A 17,048-nucleotide genomic window follows, 5' to 3' on the forward strand; every position below is an offset into this window, starting at 1 on the left:
GCACACACACACACACACACCGTCATGCACACACACACACACACAAGCGGTCCCTTCACACAGCTACAAGCAGGCCACACTAGCATGTCATCCAGGCTGCAGATATGCACCGGATTTGGATAACATCAGCTCCTGTAGTTTTTGAATAGCGCTGTATGTAAGTATACACCTATCTATTGTTTTCAAATAGTATTAGGCTGGATTTTCCTGTCAGTCAGTACATATCGAGATCCAGCTGTCTGCGTTTCTGACCCTGATGTGAGCTACTGGCTCTCCGCTGACAAAGTGGATTAATGTAATGGATTACCCCTCTCTCTCTCTCTCCTTCCCTCTCTCTTTGTCAGTGAAGATAGACCTCTGACATCTCGCCTAGCTCCCCTCCGCCTCCACACCAGCCACGATCCAGTCCACGTCTTTGCCCGGGCTCGGCCGCAAAACTGGCTCCTCCGGGCTGAAAGCATGCGCCCTGGTTTGTGTTTGAATTATGCCATTGACGTCAGCAGAGCTGTAAAGCTGACTGCGGCCCTTCCCCAAAGTAATCCCCAGCCAAAAGAGCTCCACGGTGCATTGTGGAGGCTGTCAAGCAGACACGGGAATAGCGGCAGGGACAGGAGAGAGAGAGAGAGAGAGAGAGAGAGAGAGAGAGAGAGAGAGAGAGAGAGAGAGAGAGAGAGGTGTCGTCAGTTTGGGCCATTTGTTGTTTTGATGCCGACTGAGATAAAGCGGCGGTGTGTGTGTGTGCGTGTGTGGCAGGGGGGTTGGGGGGGGTGCAGGGTGGAATGTTGTCATTCAATTCCTGTAACAGGAAGCATTACATCAAATGTCAAGCCCAGAGGCACTAGCACCCTGTTTGTGTTGTGAAAGATGGTTTTGAGCATGATTTACACACACAATGTGTGTGTGTGTGTGTGTGTGTGTGTGTGTGTGTTTGCTCACAATGTGTGTGTAAACCCGTTGTTGCTTCATGTTTGCACGTAACACAACATACAACATAGAGCCTCCCTACCAGCCAGTGTTCACCCCACACAAAGCTACCTTTAATCTGCCGCAGATAAACACGTCAGTGGTCCACTGGTCACTCATCTACAGAGTTATTATAAAACTGGACCTTTCTGATGTGTCACGCATGGCTCACGTCCTACCGCTGAGTCGGAGTGGACGATGCTGCCCTCTCAGAGTAAGGATTCAGTGATGTTGGCTTCAGTGATGTTGCCATCAATGCTGTTGACTGTTGTCACATGTTCCTGTTGGCGTCATCAAAGACCCAGGCAGGCAGCTGTGCGCTCACAGGCTATTGTTTGGCCAGTTAGCGGTTCCTTGCCGTGAGACGGAGAGCCACTCGGCTGGAATGACAGGCCCTTGACTCATTCGTTCCTCTCTGCTGAAAATTGCCCTCTAAGCGCACGTGCCCATATGGCTCAGGTCCATGTAAAAATAACAATGTGTGTGTGTTTGTGTGTGGGGTGGAGTGTGGAGGGGGAGTGTTTGTCAGCTGGGGGCTAATCAGGCGCTCTGGGGGTCAAGAGCGCCGCGTGCGAGCCTTTTCTCCTCTGGCCGACAAACGTGTTTACTCACACAACTGCGCACGCACGAGGAGCAGTGGCAAGAGGTGTCTGCCAAATCACTCTCCTTCAGGGTCAGCCACGGTGTTTTTTTCTCACGGCACACAGCACAGGCTAGCCATAGGAAATGAGCGCTTTTACGACAGCACCAGACTCAGCCTCAGATACTTGCCATAAGGTCAAACAGGTCCTTTTTGCGAAATATTTTGGAAGGTGAAACGAACAAAACAACATTGTCTATCTAATCTTGCTCCAGTGTTCCATTGTTCTAGTGTCCTGAGTGTTGCCTATGGTGTGCTTCACTCTGATGTCTCCAGTCTATAGGGCATGCACTAGAGCCAATGTTGAAATGCTTTCACATCACCTGTTCTGCATTTTAGAGTGGTTTTCACTCAGTATTGTTTAATGGTTATTCCACATTATTTAGATATTACAACAGTCCTTGGATGGCAAGTGGACTGAACTTCCCCCAAATCTAAACCCAAAGGCATCTGCTCTCTAACAGAAAGTTATTAGAGGACAGATGCCTTTGGGTTTAGAAGACTATCCCATTCAGCGCACTGCAGATGCCTGCCCGAGTGGGCTGATTAAAACTGGGAAGCCTGGCAATGCCAGATACCCTTCAGCGAGAAGTGAAACAAGGTAGGGCTAAGTTCTACCATAGTTCTCACTTAAATGTGTAGGCTACATTCTTTTCTCACAGATTTTCTTTAATATAATTATTAGGGCTCTCAATCGATTAAAAAAATTAATCGAATTAATTACATACTCTCTACATACTGTCAGTAATTAATCTAAATTAATCGCATATATATTTTTTGCTGTGAAAGTATTTTAAATATTTAAATTCAAATGAATCATTGAATAATCAGCATTAGTGACATTAAAGTTCAAAAACTCTTTTATTATTATTTTCACTGTTCAAATAATGGCCATAATAATCTATGATATGACCTAATATGCTGAGGAAATCAATTCAAAAGTGGAAGAAGTTTTTTTTCACATACAAGGCATTTCAGGCCACAGATATAACCTAGGGGACACAATGAAAATAAATTAACACTCCCCTGAATGTCAACATTATTTCTTTGCATTGATGTGCGACTTTAGAGTTGACGAACTCCGGTGATATGCAAATTCCTTGCTGCAGACATTGCAGAGGGCTTTATTTTAATCAACACTTTATTTTTTATCAACATCAGGCTGTTTTTTAAAAGTAAATGTTCCAATCATTGATCTAGGCAGCACATTTTCTTCTCTCTCCTTCATTTTACAGTCTAATGGTTACTGACTAGAATGGCTCGGGGTCAAAGGTCACACGGAATCGATTAATCTGCGTTATTTTTTTTAATCAGTTATTTTTTCTCAAATTAATTAATCGAAATTAATCAGTTATTTTGACAGCCCTAATAATTATGTGTTCTTGAGTGAGTACAAATCAACTGAGGTTTGGGGAGACACTGAAGTGTGTATATCCGTGGCATAGATGCAGGAGGGAAGTCAAGCTAGGCAGCAGGCAGTACTTGGGCGCACAAGGTAAAAGCCCTTTTTTAAAATAAAGATGCCAGTGAACCTTCAGCCAAACGCTAGCCTTCATTGCAGCATAAGATGGGAGAAAAAGCTTATGTTTATGATGACAGTTTAATATGCTGCAAAACAGATTGCCTTTACAAAAGAGCATTTTGTGGTGGGCTAGAGGCATTTGGGCTACACTGTGGCCTGTTGTACCCAGAACACCCAGTGTAAGCAGCGGAGTCCGAATGAGGCTTGACTGTGAGTGTGTGTGTGTGTGTGTGTGGAGGACGCGCTGAATGACCAGGTTGTCATGAACGAGAGAGTTTCGAGTCACACACCCCCCTCTGAAGGAAGTGCGTCAGAGAGCCAGGACCAAGACTGTCATTGTGAAATTCCCACAAGACACCATCACCATTTCATTAATAATCAACATTGTCACTGCACACTACATTTAAACAATTCCTGAATGGACCAACGTCATGTGTCTGGACAAACATGCAAAAGGTCACTGGTTTTCTATTTCTGTCTGTTTTCAGCTATACATTGACTTTGTTTGAGATGAATTGTCATTGGTCCCTCATTCACAAAGGTCACTGCTGACTACTCAAGTGGGTCAGCTTAAACTTTATTTTCCTTTTTTAAAAAGCACCTTTTTCCTCGGCAACTGGAGCGTGCGAGAGCCTGTCGTCAGGCGACTCCCATGTGGCATATATAGAGTTATACACATGAATTGATGGTTTCCATTAACACTTTTGCCAATATGACTTTGGATAGTATTGCCCAGGACGTTTCATTACATTTCATGGACTGTGCTGCAGACTAATGAGACACACACACACACACACACACACACAGGCACACCTACATATGCACACGCACTAGCCGGGCACACATGGTGCTCTCCTCCTCTGATGTGGCTGTTCGAGTGTAGCCGTGCCAGCCGACTTGCACATGTGGGCTGAATGACTTCCATATGTGAAGCGCAGGAAACCAATGCCCCCTCCTGCTCCTCAGTGTCATGGCCCCGCGCGCCATGGAGAAACAGCCTCTGGGCCTCTGATGACGTAAGCATGGTCAGCTGATAATACTTTGCGGAATCGCCTTAGTATATTTGTTGATTGGTAGTTAGTGTCATGCTATTAACATCACGTTATGAACTGATTACAGCCTGACCATTGGCAGTTTCTTTGTGTCGTGCATGACTATGATGCTCAATATTTTATTAAACTATCTGCAAATTCAAAAACTATCTGGAATTTATGAAAAAGACCTGGAAAAGCCATGTCAATCATAAATTCAATGAAACTTTTGGAAAATTAATTTAAATCTAAATGTAAAATGAGCTAAACCTAGTTTGTATATGGGTGTAATTAAATTAATTACGTTATTACTCATCCATAGATAATGCTTTGTTGTGTGCATTTCAGGAACTTGATACAGTTTCCACTTGAATTGATATAGCCTTTACTTTACTGATTAGCCTAACTAGCCTAATTAAAAAGGAGTGGAATTGATATAGCCTTTACTTTACTGATTAGCCTAACTAACCTAATTAAAAAGGAGTGGAATTAAAGAGGTTGTTTAGATTCATTGATTACGCCCAACCTAAGTGAAGTAAAGTACACAATTTTGTACTTATAGGCTGTGGGAGGTCGCTAATGGTCCTTCGAAAGTAGTGGAAACATTCTGAAATGTAAAAAAAAAGAGAATGTCCGCATACCGCAGTAGCTCCCAGAGTTGAATTAAAAGAAAAAAGCAACACTGTCTCTCTGTCTGAGGTGTTCAGTCCCATAATAATGGCAGACTTGGAGTGATGGTTGGTGGCTGTCAACAGACTAAGGCTCCTGGAGGACTCCAGGCCAGCCTTTCGATATGTCTTGCGCACGAAGGGGAAGTGGATCTCGTTTCTTTGGCACAGACTCAGCTGGCGTTGGCCTTCTTCCAGCTGAAGGAGTAAAGTTTGCCTCTTGCATTGCTCGTGCAAACAGAACCCCAGCTTCCCCCCACCACCCCACCACTCCCTCCCCCCTGCGTTTTGGGTGGATCAAAGGAAACAGTGCAGGCTCATTAAGTTGTGTCTTTCTAGTTGCCGACACATTTCTGACGGGTGGCAGTGTCGAGAGGGAGACCATGAACATCTGCCTCATATTACTCAGTCAATCCTCCTCTCTCTCTCTTTCTTTCTCTCTATCTCTCTTTCTCTCTTTATCTCACTCACACATTGTATTTCACCTTTTGTTCTTGGGTATTACACTTATTCCTTTGTGTTGGCTCACTGGTCCCACCCAGTTTCTGTGATTGTGATATCTCTCTCTGTTACACATCAGACCTACCACGGCATGGCCGACTATCATCCATCTTCCCTCGTGTAAACTGAAACTGACAAGGGCTTACTCTCTTATTTGAAATAAAGAGTCTCCTTCAGACCTGCCTGTGGCTGCAAGCGCTTTGACACTGCAGCACTCCAGAGAGATGGAGAGGGAAAGAGAGAAAGAGAGTAATGCACTGTAGTGCAACTGAAGAGTAAGATTCAGAGAGGGAATGAACTGGCAGCAGCAACAGGAGCATGAGAACATGAGCCTCTGAGACACATAGAGAGAGAGGGGGGGGGGGGCAGTGCGCCACAGTTCAAGCAGGGAGCAAGGCTCCAGAGGTGCCGGCTGCGCTAGAGGAGATCTTGGCAGTTGAAAGAGAGAGCGAGAGAGAGAGAGAGAAAAGGAGAGGAAAAAAGAAAAAGCAGAATAGAGTGAGACAAAGAACGCTCTGAGAATGAGTCGCCTTCAGCTCCCAGCTAAGAGATAAGACGCGCTCTGGACTGTGGCTGCGCCATCCCGATCAACCCAGACCTCTGTCTTGCGCGCGCGCCAGGGAACGTTCCACTCCGCTCGGGTCTGCCGTGACCAGAGTCCTTCGTGTGCCATGCAGCACCTAGAGCCACTGAGCTCTCTGGGCCCGCACGACTCTGACTTTGTGTCCATGTGTCTCCTGCATCCAGACGAGTCCTACCAGAGGCTGGCCGTGGAGACCATGGAGGAGCTGGACTGGTGTCTGGACCAACTGGAGACCATCCAGACGTACCGCTCCGTCAGCGACATGGCCTCCAACAAGGTGAGTCTGTGGCGGGAAGGGAGGGAAAGTGAGCGATGCGGGGAAATCTTCACGGCATGGTCAGCCATGGGACCAGTGCATCGGGTCAGTGTAATGATTGTCAGTATGTTTGAAAACTGATGCTGAGTCAGTTATAGCAGGTACGTATTTTGCTTTTCCTCAACAGAAAAATGTGGAAAAACAAACATGTTAATGTAATTAAAGTATTCGTACTTGGTTGAGGACAACAGTGCCACTGTATTGACCTGATTCAACACAAGCTAACAGTTCAGATCATTTTTAGGGCTGTGTGTTTGTTTAAATGAAGATATGATATATGTTTTGTGAAGTTGTCTGCTCACATAGTACTGTACTGTGCTGTCTTATTGTCGCATGCAAATCTGCTGCACTCCCACTACCTTTGTGTGTCATTCCCTGGGGGCAGCTGTGAAAGTGGCCGCTGTGTGTGTGTGTGTGTGTGTGTGTGTGTGTGTCTGTGCGTCTGTGTGTGTGTGGAGGGTGGGTGATTGTGTGTGTGCGTCTGTGCGTCTGTGTGTGTGTGGAGGGTGGGTGATTGCCGTGAGGTGTCTTGCTTGCGTACAGGGCGATCGTGCACTTGTCATGTATGGGTTTATGGGGGCGCCGTAAACTTTCCCTGCATTGTTAAATTTGCATTGAGGATTAATCTTTTCACGTAGAGGGTGGTATATGGTTAGGCCTAACTCAAGCCCACTATCTGCTTAACCGGAATGCTGCTCTGAAAAAGGTCAGTCAGCTTAGAGCCAAAAGACTGCCTGGCAATTTCAGATTGCCCTAATTGACTGTTTTCTGAACTGGGCAAACAAATGTGATATAACTAACCCTTATGCCACAATTTTGTTTTACGTTTTTTGTAGTGACACAATTAGAGTTCTGTATTACGAGAGCTTGATTTGACTTTGAAAAGGATTTCTGTTAATGTATATTGTATATCAGGTATTCAGGGAAGGTTATGATAGGTCATATGCAGACATAGTGCTATAAAAGCCACTGTTGCAATTGTGTTGAAAGTAGAAAATACAGTACATAATGTTCATATCCATACAGAACTTATTATTTAAGAGGGGAAGTTTGTGTTGTAATAATCATAGCCATAGATTTCCTCTGGTTGTGATCTGTTGTGTTGCGCGGGTCATTTTCTGGGTAAGAGATCAAGCGTTCAGAGGACAGTATTTAGGGAAGCTTATGTTCCTTTGCTTTACTCTGCAAGTGGCAGGTTTGCTGAGGCTTTGAGGTTCTAACTGATGTCAGGAAACTCTTAGTCTGTTTCTTTTCGGGTTCATGCCTAACAGAGTAAAAAAGGAAATTCTGTGGTGTTTCCCTAATTTTGTGTGCCATGAACCTTTGTACTTTCTCTCTAAGCCACATCTCCAGCCCTCAAATTGCTCCACATTTACCGCTACCTATTAGGTTGACCTTACTGGTAGTTTTCGCAATACTGAGTTACTGCAACAGTTTCATGTTAGGAAACATGCAACACATTACAATAGATTTTTATTTAAAATTTAAATGAGAATTATTTCTTGTTTAAAGCTATACCCCCCCCCCCCTTTCAATAGCCCAGAGCATAGGAAATGACCAGTACTGTAAGGTGCAAACAGACACCACCTGACCCCATTCTGCATGAGACTGTTTGCATTACCAACAGGTCAGGCGGGAGCAGCCTGTACGGATACCTTGTCAGTCTGAATCAGCGACTCAGGGGCACCTGGGACAATGTCATGATAGCCCTCTTTCTTAGTTTCATGGTTTCCCCACGGCAATAACTCAGCCTGTTTTTTTTTTCTTTAAAAAACTCTTTCCACTCTGATAATTTTCGACAACAGTGTGAGTGGTACAAGGATTTCTTCTCTCTCACAAATCTGTCAAGTCAATCTGAAATATATTAGCCGTATAATTCAGACGAGTATAAGACACTGTCCGTTCCCTTCGCTGAGCTCATCTTGGTCATGAGTAAAGAGCTGAGACAGGTGTGTCTGTGTGGGGCTACAGAGACTCCAAGGGGAGGGGGGGTGAGTTCGAGGTGCTGTGTGCTGCAAGAGCAGGAGATGGGGCCAGAGGAGGAGTTGGAGTTGGAGTGGGGGGGTAGAGGAGGAGGAGGAGGGAACCGTCTCCGTCTGTGGCGTGGCTGAATCAGCCGGGACTTTGTCTCATGCACTTCCTGGCAAGCGTCAGAGTGAGCAGTCTCATGTGAGTGAGTGAACTCAACGCAGCGCAGCAGCAGAACAGGCACTTAACACTCACACTCACACAGACAGACAGAGACTGCAGTACCAAGCAAACAGACATGGGATTGTGTTGTTCAGAAAAGACCCAGAAACCTACAGGAGTAATAAAGGGCTGGAGAGAGGTGAGTGGAGACATACGTTCAAAATTACTTTAAAAGATTTTTTTTTTCATCTTTCAGTCTTTGTGCCGAAGTAGTGAAAAGGCAAGTTGTTGAAAGGCAAGTTTAAGCCAAACCTCCCACGCTGCTGTTTGAATGTGACTGTACATATCTAGTGGTCATGTGAAGCTGTACTTGGTCAAGATTTGTTCGTTTCCATGTTGTAAAAGTTAATGGGTTCTAAAAGTTTTAGTCTGTCACTGTTAGCATTTTTTAATCTCTATCTACATGGTGTTAGAAGCTAGAGCATGAAGGCGATAGGCTTAATGAATACTGACTCTGAAGACCCTGGGAAATTTAACTTTTGGTTCTTTGTCTTTAATGAATAATGGCTTAATAGCTTTTAAAAGGAACTTTTTAATTTGATTTGTTGAATTATAATTGTTACAAATTGTTACTGAATAATTACCTGAAATGTAGTCTAAATTATGTCAGCTGTGTAGGATGTTGAGTTGATTTTGGAGAGGTTTTTAGAAGATTTTTATTTGAAGAATGGTTTCCTGATCATTTGTTTTAAATGCATAACCTAATTTAATGGAATTATACAAAGTAGAACTGAACTAACCCGAGGAGTGCAAACTGTGCTGTGTCTAAACTTATTCAGAAAATGATACTCGACCCCAGGATATGATTTTGATAGCCTTTGTTGATGTTCTCAAGTGATTTTGTAAAACTGGAATGCTTTGGCACCATGGTAGTTGTGTCACTGCAGAGGTGGTGAAATCGATTAAATAAAAGCAGAAGATGGTGTGAAACAACATTGGAGTTCACAGAGATTGTGTGTGTGTGTGTGTGTGTGTGTGTGTGTGTGTGTGTGTGTGTGTGTTTGTGTGTGTGTGTGTGTGTGTGTGTGTGTATTTAACCTTTTTTGATTTATCAAGTAGGGTGACTCAGATGACTAATAACATGAGCTCTAGGTTAGGTGTGAGTGTGTGTGTGTATACTTGATGTCCTTGATACACTTGATGTAAAGGTCAATGGTAGAGAGAAGTTCTCTGCTAGTTATGAACATCAAAGAGCATGATGATTCAAAGAAAAATGAAAGATTATGAAACATTGAGAAGATTTTAACCACGGAAGGAGAGTGAGAGAGGAGAGAGGAGGATGAGAGAAGCATGTGTGTGAGTTGTTTACGAGGGAGAGAGAGAGAGAGAGAGAGAGGAGAGAGGAGGATGAGAGAAGCATGTGTGTGAGTTGTTTACAAAGGAGAGAGAGGGAGAGAGAGAGAGAGAAGAAGAGAAAGGAGAGAGGAGGATGTACTGTAAGGTGCAAAGAAACGCCACCTTACCCCATTCTGCATTACCAACAGGTCAGGCGGAAGCAGCACGTACGGTTACCGTAGAAACAAAAAAAGTAGAAAGAACAAGCGGGGAGACACGGGGCTTCTCTAGTTCAGCCAGAGCCGAGATGATGTTTTACATCAGCCACAGTGGTGGGTCCAGCGCAGTGCCGCGCCGCGCCGCGCCGCGCCGTGCAGTCCAGTGGTCTGCTGTAGCCGGGGGACACGGATGGGAAGTGTGGGAAGCACAGGCCGACAGCGAGAGGGGGAGTGGGAGGCTGGACGGATGGTGCTGAGGGGTCAACAAACAGGTTTCAGAGAGAGAGAGGGGTCTAGATCAGCCAGAGCTAACTGAGCTTTTTGGACATCAAACCGACTATTTACTTTCCTTGCCCTGGGGTTATATCAAGGTGTGTCAGTGTGCTAGTGCATGCTTTTTTACTCTGGGTTTGTGTCATTTGGAAGGACACTTATGTTCTAGGAATTGTCTGCTTTCCAAAGATGTCCATTTCAACATGCACCTTTGCCCTTTATGTTTTGCCCTGTAGACAGTAGTATACTTCAAACAGCCTGTGTAAACTGTGCACACTTGCCAACCTGATGATTGACCCTCTCCTCTCTCTCTCTCTCTCTCCAGTTCAAGAGGATGTTGAACCGGGAACTCACTCATCTGTCCGAGATGAGCCGCTCTGGCAACCAGGTGTCTGAATACATCTCCAACACCTTTTTAGGTAAGCACTGCACGTCAACAAGTCACGTGTGCACATGGAACTTAAAGATGATTCACTGTGGAGAATCCCTTTTTTAGTGTTTGCACACACAATAAATCATGCTTTGCGTTTAACTATAAAGGTGTTTGTCAGAGGCTGTTTATAGAAGGAAGGATTTTGACTGTGAGGGAAGAGGGACACTGCTGAAGAATTTAGTGTTTGTTGATTCACTGGAAGAGCCTCTTAACACATGTAGACTGAAAGCTCCAAATTGGCAGGACTGGAGAAGATTCTCCCGACGAGTAAGAGAGAGGGGGGGGGGTGTGGAGGGAGAGAGAGGGGGGGGGAATGTGGAGGGAGAGAGCAAGTGCCGGAGAGAGAGAGGGGGGGGGAGTGTGGAGGGAGAGAGGGGGGGGGGTGTGGAGGGAGAGAGCAAGTGGGCTAAGGAAAAGAGGGGGCGGTAAGGGGGGGGGGGTTCTGTTTGTTGTTCTGTGGTTTTGCCTGCACCTCTGTTTTCTGCTGCAGTGTGTGTGTGTGTGTGTGTGTGTGTGTGTGTGTGTGTGTATGTGTGTGTGTGTGTGTGTGTGTGTGTGTGTGTGTGTGTGTGTGTGCATGCACATATGTGTTTACCTGTTTGTTGCTGTGCACTTGTAGTGTAGCTATCAGTAGCTTGAGTAAGTGCAGGCTGTATGCTTAAGATGAAACTAGGGAGGGCTGCTAAATTACTGCTTTATAAGGGTGTACAGCACAACAGTGATCACATGGCCAGGGCTAAGAAAGTCACCTTCTTTCAGTACGCCACACAGCAAAAGCAAACAATGGAAATCCCTCTGGAAGACAATTTCCAAGTCATTTAGGGGAATTTAAGACCTTCACAGGGGAAGAGATTTATCGTAGCAGTCATCTCACACCTACACCATGCGTCTGGTTCTGCTGCTCAAAGTTCTTGCATCAATCTCTTCTGGCATAATCCATTCTTTATATGTGCTTAAATTCAAACATGATCTAAAACTGGCTTGTGAAGGGCATGAGTTAGTGAGTGTTTGAGTGAACACGGGTGTGTTGTCCTGGACTGTCCTGGCTTCATGGCATATTTACCAGAAGCCATCAATGACACCAGCATTAAACAATTCCTCGAACTTGTTTCTGTTGTACACATTTCAGCATCCGACTTTCCGTGTAATATTTTGAGTCTGCACTTATGTTGACTGTATGACAAGTGGTGACAATAGTGGTTTATTTTGTGAACAAAGGACTCTCCCCTCTCCACCTCCCACATCCTTACAGACATGCGCAGGCACCTATCACCTGAATTGTCATTGAAAGTCATTTTCTGTTTGGTCTCGTCCTCACAGACAAGCAGAATGAGCTGGACCTTCCCTTGCCCCCGTCCAAGGGCCGCGAGAGGAAGCGGAGACACAAGCAGCAGCAGCATCAGCAGCAGCAGCAGCTCATGATGAGTCACATCAGCGGAGTGAGGAAGGTCACCCACGGGCCCAGCATCACGGGGGGATGCAGTGTGGCCCGATTCGGGGTCAAGACCGACATGGAAGACCTGCTCTCTAAGGTACAAAGACCTGTTGTTCTGGAGCTAGCTACAGCCTTACATAGCAAGGCAAATAGAGTATTGATTATAGCATTTAGCATTATTATACCATTATAGCATTTAGGCAGTTATGTTTTCTGTTTAGTAAGGCACAGGCATCTCATGTGCCCCTTAGCATTTTTTGGACATGCGATGACTACAAGACCACAAGAGTTTGGAGAGCACATTTGGAAATGTCCTCTTTATTTTTTTCCTGCATAGGACCTTGAGGACATCAACAAGTGGGGTCTCAACATTTTCAGGATAGCTGAGCATTCCCATCAGCGGCCTCTCACCTGTGTCATGTATACCATCTTTCAGGTGAGTCACAAATCTTTTTTCATGAATGAATTTGGTGTAAGAATAATACAGTAATGGATTAAACTGCATGCACTTCTTTTGGCTTTGTTTCTCAAAGGAGAGAGACCTGATGAAGACATTTAAGATCCCCATGGATACCTTTGTGACCTACATGATGACCCTGGAGGACCACTACCACGCGGACGTGGCGTACCATAACAGCCTCCACGCAGCTGACGTGGCCCAGTCCACACACATCCTCCTCTCCACTCCGGCTCTGGACGTAAGGACATACGCTTTCCCACACCTGGCAAACAGTCAAAACAATCATTAGATCGCAGACAGCACAGCTATCATATTGAGTGGTGTTTACAATTCTTTGTGGCTACGTCCTAGAGTAAAGACCTTGTAAAACATGAGGGAGAGTTTCTTATTGTTGTTTAAATCTAATGAAACCCTACATTAGTGAATGTAATCGTATTTCATGTAGTGTCTGTGGGAGGGTGATATTCCACATGACCCAGACTAATCTCTAAACAGAATGTGATGTGTGTAAAAAGCGGTGGTGTTATTTTAATTCCTGTTTACTTTCGTCACTGCTGTCTTCTTTAGATAATCCCTCCCTAATACAGCCTAACAGTGCGTGATAAATCACTTGGTTTTATTGGAAATATTCCATTTACTGGGAATTGCTGTGTGTCTGTAGTAGTACAAATGAAGACCACTGCCTGAAGAGCGGGGTGGAACTCCATGTGACCCTTAACACAATCCCTAAACATTGTGTAATGTTTTGTCCGGTGTCAGGATTCACATAACAATGTGTCATACTTGGGGAGAGGAGATTGGAGACACTATCAGACATTGTTGTTGTTATTGCCCTCTCATGTCTTGTGACATGAATGAAGTCAGGCTAAATTAAAGGTGTAGACTACATTGACCCATGACCTCTGTCTACCCAACAACAGGCAGTTTTCACCGATCTGGAGATTCTTGCTGCCATCTTTGCGGCTGCAATCCATGATGTGGACCACCCTGGCGTCTCAAACCAGTTCTTGATTAATACTAGTAAGTTGGATTCTCTTCCCTTCCATTGTACTGCTATTTAGAGCTATTTTAGCTTACAAGATTACAAACTGGCTTTCAAAATGGCAATAAAATTTTTCTTCCAGTTGTTTTTTTTATAATGAATCAGAAATAAAACCATACTCTGCAATGTAGTATTGAAGGTATACTTAACTGATTTTTTTGCATTGATGTATCTTTCTGTAGACTCTGAATTGGCTCTCATGTACAACGATGAGTCCGTGCTGGAGAACCATCACTTAGCCGTGGGTTTCAAGCTGCTACAGGGGGAGAACTGTGACATCTTCCAGAACCTCTCCAAGAAACAGCGACAGAATCTCAGGAGGATGGTCATTGACATGGTCAGTAACCAGCAACCAATTTCCCCAGGCTTAGACTGTCTCTATGTGAAGAGAATTGGTTGCATTATCAAACTTGTGTATATTTGCAGGTGCTGGCCACAGATATGTCAAAGCATATGAGCTTACTGGCGGACCTGAAGACCATGGTGGAGACGAAGAAAGTGACAAGCTCAGGAGTACTGCTGCTCGACAACTACACAGATAGGATACAGGTACACAATTTAAATCCATCTCCCTTATTATTTTTTTACAACTTTATGTCAGCAGTGACATCTAGACACCTTAAACCGTGTCAACTGTTTCATATCTCTCTCGTCTGACCATGTTCGTCTGCACCCCTCCAGGTCCTGCGCAACATGGTGCACTGTGCTGACCTCAGCAATCCCACCAAACCCCTGGATGTGTACCGCCAGTGGACCGACCGCATCATGGAGGAGTTCTTCCATCAGGGAGACCGCGAGAGGGACCGAGGCATGGAGATCAGCCCCATGTGCGACAAGCACACAGCCTCAGTGGAGAAGTCCCAGGTAGCTGCCTCCCCCACCCACACACACACACACACACACACACACACACACACACACACACACACACACACACACACACACCTCTCCCACCCTGCCTTGCCAGTGATGGACCCGTGTGTGGCTTTATCAATGGGTTTGGCCCATTGGGAGGGTACAGAAATTTGCACTGTAGTGTGAAAGCCTCCAGTAGACCCGGGCACAGCTGTGTGTGTCTTTCACTGTTTTTCAGTTTCATGGCTTTTCAGTTTTGTTTCAAGTCATAACAAGAAAAGGTTTCGCTCTGAGACAAAAACAGACACATTAAGAAAGTGGAAAAAGTCAATTAAGTGGCACAGTAATGAGTAATTAGTGAGAAAGTGTACCAGAGGGGTAGCTATTACATTATGACTTCCAAATGTTCCCAGGCTCACAGCTCTGTCTCTCCCTCTCTGTGTAGGTGGGTTTCATCGACTACATTGTGCACCCGCTGTGGGAGACCTGGGCAGACCTGGTTCACCCGGACGCCCAAGACATCCTGGACACCCTGGAGGAGAACAGGAACTGGTACCACAGCATGATCCCCCAGAGCCCCTCTCCGCCGTTCTGTGACGACGAGACATGCGGGGGGGCGAACAAGTTTACATTTGAGCTGACCTTACACGGGGACAGGGAAGACGACGGGGAACAGCACGGCCCACACCAACACCAACACAGCGGCCACACACCTCCGCCTTGCGTGGAGATTGTTACACAAGCACCTTCGCCTGTGGACACGTAGTACCGCTGCCGTCGACCGCCCACTTGTGCGTGCGGTCGCCGAATCAAGCGAATTTTCATTTCTTCAAAAGGGGAAGCAAGGGAAACTAAATCTCTTGGTCTCTTGGCCTTCAGAGGAAGCCTTTGAGTACCTGAAGACTGCGCGGCCATCAGGCCAGCTGGCCGTGGAGGCGGCACCACACTTGTCTTCTGCCTCTCACTGAGACGGGGATTTCCCACGCTGCCAAAAGCAGGTTTGGCAGTTTGGCGATACAATGGTTAAGGAAGTGATGCCTGGTGAAGCGAACACTGCTGGGACGATACGACTGACTGGTTGATGAAGGAACCAGCTGGTATTCTGTGTTGGGACTACGCAACTACTGAGTCCTAGGATTTTGCATTGGACAAGTTTACCTTTTGTAACTAAAGACTGAAGAACACTTTCTCTACAAATGCCACATTTTTAAATGTTTTTCTTTTTTCATGTAATTTATTTTGAACTGTGACTCCTGTTTAATGAGTCTTTTTTTAAGGAAGTTATCTTGGTACTGAGAGCAGTTGTCTTCCAGGGTTTTGTACAAATGTTCATAAATAGTTATTTCTCTTTTAATAGTTTAAAAGACAAAACATATTTGGCACTTCACTTGTGTGCACAGCACACAATAGGAAATCAAGCTTTTCTTAAAAAGGAACTGTTGAGTAGGTTAATTTACTGCAACAAAGTTGTATCCAAAGCGTACATAATTTTGCGTTTCAGATGGGAAGCTTTCCTGTTACAGCAACACCAGTTGTTACCCCAAAAAGGCCAGTGTTCGTTTGGTTGCCAAGTGGAATGCTGATATACTTGGGGTTACAAGAGAGACAACTTGGCACCCGGCTCACAAATAAAGCACTTTAGAAGTGGCACTCAAACCACTTTGAGAGAAACTTAATAGCATCTAAATTAGATGTAATTACTCAGTGTAATACATACAATGATTTTGAAATGGTTCTCGATTAGATAAGAAGTCTCTGAACATTGGAGACCTTGTACACTGTCAATAGTGAAACATTGTCGTAAGTGGTTCGACCTAAGGGTCACATATGAGAACAAAGGAGTTACCCTGTGGTGCCACCATCTTTTGGGAGTTGTAAGATGTAAAAGATTTTCAACACAATCAAGAACAGCCTCATTGTAATGCCTAACATCAGGGTGGTTAACATGCAGCCCTATGCTAGGATTATGATTCTCACACACCACTCATTATTGTGTTCTAAACAACATTTATGAACAATGTAGACCTTCAATCATGTACTTAACTTCTGGTCTTTCAGCATTAAAGTGTATGCTGTATTTGTAATAATACTTTGACATTGTGTATGCTGCTATCCTAAGCTTTTGTGTCCCACCTCATCTTTGAGTATGTACAGTATGTCCACAATAGGGTCCATAATATTTATGATAATTGGAGACCTTTCATATCCATTTATGAACGACCCACTGTAATCGTCTTACAACTACAGAATGCACTACTGTGGACATTATGAATGGAGAATTATGGGAATTTTCTTTTTTAAGGTTGTTTGTCAGTTTTATATTTTGTTCATTTGGAAACTTGGAGCATTTTCTACATGATTCATTGACTATGGTAGACAAAAAAGACTTCAAGCACAAGGAAAGAGCATTTAAACCTGAGGAAATGATTTTAGGTAGTTTCCTTAAATGTATCTAAACCTGTATATCTTGCACCAAGATTGTGGTCAAGATTTGAGTAAGCTGTCATCATCCTCTGAATCATACACATGTTTTTTCATGACCAGCCATCATATGCAAAACCATTCATGAAGCTCTGCACTATCCAGTCAATTTGTTAAAAAACAATGTGTCCAACTTTCCAATAAATGTATGGATATACAAGA

At 44.6% G+C, this 17,048-nt stretch overlaps 1 protein-coding gene across 2 annotated transcripts in view; it reads left to right on the forward strand.

The window, feature by feature from the left end:
• The window catches only part of pde4bb (phosphodiesterase 4B, cAMP-specific b), a 28,270-nt gene extending 11,222 nt beyond the window's left edge, over positions 1–17,048 (forward strand). For both annotated transcript variants that reach the window (XM_076295312.1, XM_076295313.1), the window contains 10 exons: positions 6,073–6,185; positions 10,506–10,599; positions 11,934–12,145; positions 12,386–12,484; positions 12,582–12,746; positions 13,429–13,528; positions 13,733–13,887; positions 13,977–14,099; positions 14,232–14,414; positions 14,851–17,048. In XM_076295312.1, coding sequence (XP_076151427.1) covers positions 6,073–6,185; positions 10,506–10,599; positions 11,934–12,145; positions 12,386–12,484; positions 12,582–12,746; positions 13,429–13,528; positions 13,733–13,887; positions 13,977–14,099; positions 14,232–14,414; positions 14,851–15,171 — 1,565 coding nt within the window. In that variant the 3' untranslated portion in view covers positions 15,172–17,048. The remainder of the gene's footprint in view (positions 1–6,072; positions 6,186–10,505; positions 10,600–11,933; positions 12,146–12,385; positions 12,485–12,581; positions 12,747–13,428; positions 13,529–13,732; positions 13,888–13,976; positions 14,100–14,231; positions 14,415–14,850) is intronic.

The sequence above is a fragment of the Alosa pseudoharengus genome, unplaced genomic scaffold, assembly GCF_046254945.1.
Source record: "Alosa pseudoharengus isolate Yale_2024_CS ecotype anadromous, Long Island Sound unplaced genomic scaffold, YU_APseudo_1.1 YU_APseudo_1.1_scf_2, whole genome shotgun sequence".
In the NCBI taxonomy this organism is placed as follows: Eukaryota; Metazoa; Chordata; class Actinopteri; order Clupeiformes; family Clupeidae; genus Alosa; species Alosa pseudoharengus.